General features: G+C 68.2%; 1 protein-coding gene across 1 annotated transcript in view; it reads left to right on the forward strand.

Moving 5' to 3' along the window:
• The first annotated feature begins 970 nt into the window (after positions 1-970).
• The window catches only part of CD164L2 (CD164 molecule like 2), a 3,260-nt gene continuing 1,215 nt past the window's right edge, over positions 971-3,015 (forward strand). The window contains exons 1-3 of the mRNA XM_057384746.1: positions 971-1,188; positions 2,647-2,751; positions 2,846-3,001. Coding sequence (XP_057240729.1) covers positions 1,104-1,188; positions 2,647-2,751; positions 2,846-3,001 — 346 coding nt within the window. The 5' untranslated portion in view covers positions 971-1,103. The remainder of the gene's footprint in view (positions 1,189-2,646; positions 2,752-2,845; positions 3,002-3,015) is intronic.

Genomic DNA, 3,015 nt, shown 5'->3' on the forward strand with positions numbered 1-3,015 from the left:
CCCCGCACCGCTGGGGATGCGCACTCCGCTTCCCGCTCCCGGCGGGTCCCGCTTTCCCACGCGGGGCTGAATAATTCATGGCCGGGAGATGTGGGAATGCCCGGCCGGGGGCCTGCGGGAGGGGCTGACGGGGAACCCTCCCCCCGGAGAGAAGGAGGGGRRRRRGRRGGGGAGGAGGAGGGGAGAAGGCTGCGCCCCTCGAGACTCTTCCCCCACGCCCGTTCCTCGAAGCGCAGCGCGTTTCTCCGGCGATTTGTCCCCGCCGACGAGAGAGGGGGGTCCCGGGGTGCCCGGTCGTGCTGCGGCGCGGTCCCGGAGTCCCCGGTTGTCCCGAAGTCCCCGGTTGTCCCGGGCACGGCTGTGGCCGCCCCCTCGGAGCCCGGGCAGGGGCCGGGGGCTCGGCCCGGTTCGGTTCGGCCCAGCCTGGAGGCGYTCGCGGTGCTGAACCAGGACCCGGTCCCGGGGGAGCCGCCGCAACCCCGGGAAGGATCCAAGACCGGACACGGGGCTGGGGAGGAAAATGTGCGCGGGGACAGCGGGACAGCGGGCAGTGCGTGTGCAGTGAGCGTGCAGTGAGCGTGCAGCGAGTGCTGTGCGTGCAGGGTGTGCAGAGTGTGTGCCGGTGTGTGCACGGTGTGTACGGGGTGTGTAGGGTGTGCGGTGCAGGGTGTGCAGGGTGTGCCCTGTACAGGTGAGTGAAGGTGTGCACAGGTGTGCACGGTGTGTGTAGGTTGTGCCGGTGTGCAGGGTGTGCACTATACAGGTGTGCCCTGTACAGGTGTGCACAGTGTGGACAGCCCTGGGTTTCCCGGGGCCGGGGGGTGTGTGTCTGTGTGTCTGTGTTTGTGTGTGTGTTTGCGTGTGTTTGTGTGTGTGATGGTGGGTGGGACACCTCCACCGAGACCCTCCCGGTCCCGGGCCGGGGCTGTCGGGGCGGGGCGGGGCGGGACAAGGCGGGGCCGCCCCCTCCCCTCCCCCTCCGCCGCCGCCGGGGCCGCCTCCCGCGGGTGCGCATCTGCTCCGCCTCGCTCTCCCGGGAGATCCGCGGACACACCTCCCGCTGGGACCGTGCCGAGCCGGGCTGAGCCGAGCCGGGCCGGGCCATGGCCCCGCCGGGTCCCGGGGCGCTGCGCTGCGCGCTCCTGTGCGCGCTCCTGTGCGCGCACGGACCCGCTCCCACCCGCGCAGGTACGGCCGGGGGGCGCGGGCGGGGGRAACTCGGGGCTTTGCACATTCGGGGCAGCTGAACTTTATTTGGGGGTTGTTCTTTTCCCAGGGGTTTCCCTCGGCCCCACGGGACCCCTTGGTTTGGGGGAGAGGGACCCCCGCTCCTGCTCCCAGCCGTGTTCCGGGGGGCTGGGACCCCCAAGGGCCAGGGGGTGCCCTGGGCTGCGGCGGGATAAGCGCCGTGCAGGGTCCCACCTCCTTCCCAAAAAGTGTGGGGATCTCGTGGGCCGCGGCGGGGAGAGGGGAGCGGAGCCGTCACCGCCTTKCCGAGGTGCTGCAACTCCGGGCATTAATTATGCAAACCCCGGGCTTCCTTCTGCTCCCCTTCTCCCATCCCCCTGCTGCTCCCGGGAGACATTTCCACCCTCGCTCATCCCGGCGGGACCCCCACGCGTTCCCGGAGCGCCGTGGGAGGGGGCTGCCCTCAGCCGGCCCCCTGCCCTCCTTTATCCCCTCTCCCTCCCCAACCTGACGCCAGGAGCGGGAGTTGACAGCGCTGGGCTCCAACGTCTGTTCCTGCGCCTGCCGCGATAAAAATAAATTATAAACCTGCCCAAACCCTCGCGAACAAAGTCCTACTTTCCCATTGGCTCCCGGCAGGTCTCCAAATGCTGAAGGGGGGCAGCGGCGTGCCCACCTCCCCCTCCCGTAGCCATGGCAATGGGGCCGCAGCATCTCCGCTTCCTGCCTTGCGCCACCAGTTGCCCCCTTGGCTTYTCCTGGGAAAGGAGGAAAGGGACTTTTCTATCAGCCACGCGTGGGTTTTAGGGAACCCTAAAAGCTGGGAGGCTTCAGCGGCTCCCTCCGAGGGGAAGGGCGGTGATGGGAAGCGCTGCCGGCAGGGATGCCTTGAGCTCGGTCCAACCCCGGGGAATGCCAGCCCCCAACACCCTCCTGCGAGCCCGGGGGACAGGGTTTGCCCCCGAGAGCCTGGAAACGCATCCCGGCTGGGGAACGGCTCCCGGCTCTTCCCGGGATGGTGCGGGCAGGGCCCGCCGCTCGTCGCAGCGCTGTAAATTAATGATGAGCGTTTGTGGGGGAAGAGCAGCTCCGCGAACAGCGAGTGACTSACGGCCCTGCCGGGGGTCCTGCGGGTGGGCAGAGGGGCTCAGGCAATGCCCCAGCAGCTGCTGCTGCYGCCTGATCTCATTCCAGCCTCCAGAAAGATCCCGGACCCAGCKCTCGGGCCGGGGATGTTTCCTGTGCTGGGTGAGCCCGGTGTGTCCCGGGTGGGTGCTGGGATGTCCCGTGGGGTGTCCCCAGGAGGGCTGGGGATGCTGAGGACATCGGGACGGGCTGTTGGTGGTTTGTGCTGTGGGATGTGCCTTCATCCCTCCTGCTGCATCACCAGGATTCCCTTCAGGGAGCTGGGGGTGCCGATGGCTGTGCTGACCCTCAGCCCTTGTCCGTCCTTGGCAGGAGMGTGCGGCAAGCTGAGATCCTGTGAGATGTGCACGGCCAGAGCCCACTCCCACAACGGCACCGAGTGCGTCTGGGTGGGCTGCGGGACCCCCAAGGAGCGAGGTGAGGGCTGGGCTGGGCTGGGTGCACCCAAACACCTTTGGGGAACTGGTTTGGGATCCTCTGCTTTGGGAAAACCCTGCTGCTCTTCCCGCAGAGGCAGGGAGCTGCGTGCAGAGAGGGGCAGCGGTGCGGGAGACCTGTGCGCTCTACAACAGCAGCACCCTGTGCCCAGGTAACCCCAAACACCCCAATAACAGCACCCTGTGCCCAGGTAACCCCAAACACCCCAACAACAGCACCCTGTGCCCAGGTAACCCCAAACAC

The sequence above is a fragment of the Malurus melanocephalus genome, unplaced genomic scaffold, assembly GCF_030028575.1.
Source record: "Malurus melanocephalus ecotype Western Australia unplaced genomic scaffold, MMel_1.1 scaffold_743, whole genome shotgun sequence".
NCBI classification, from domain to species: Eukaryota; Metazoa; Chordata; class Aves; order Passeriformes; family Maluridae; genus Malurus; species Malurus melanocephalus.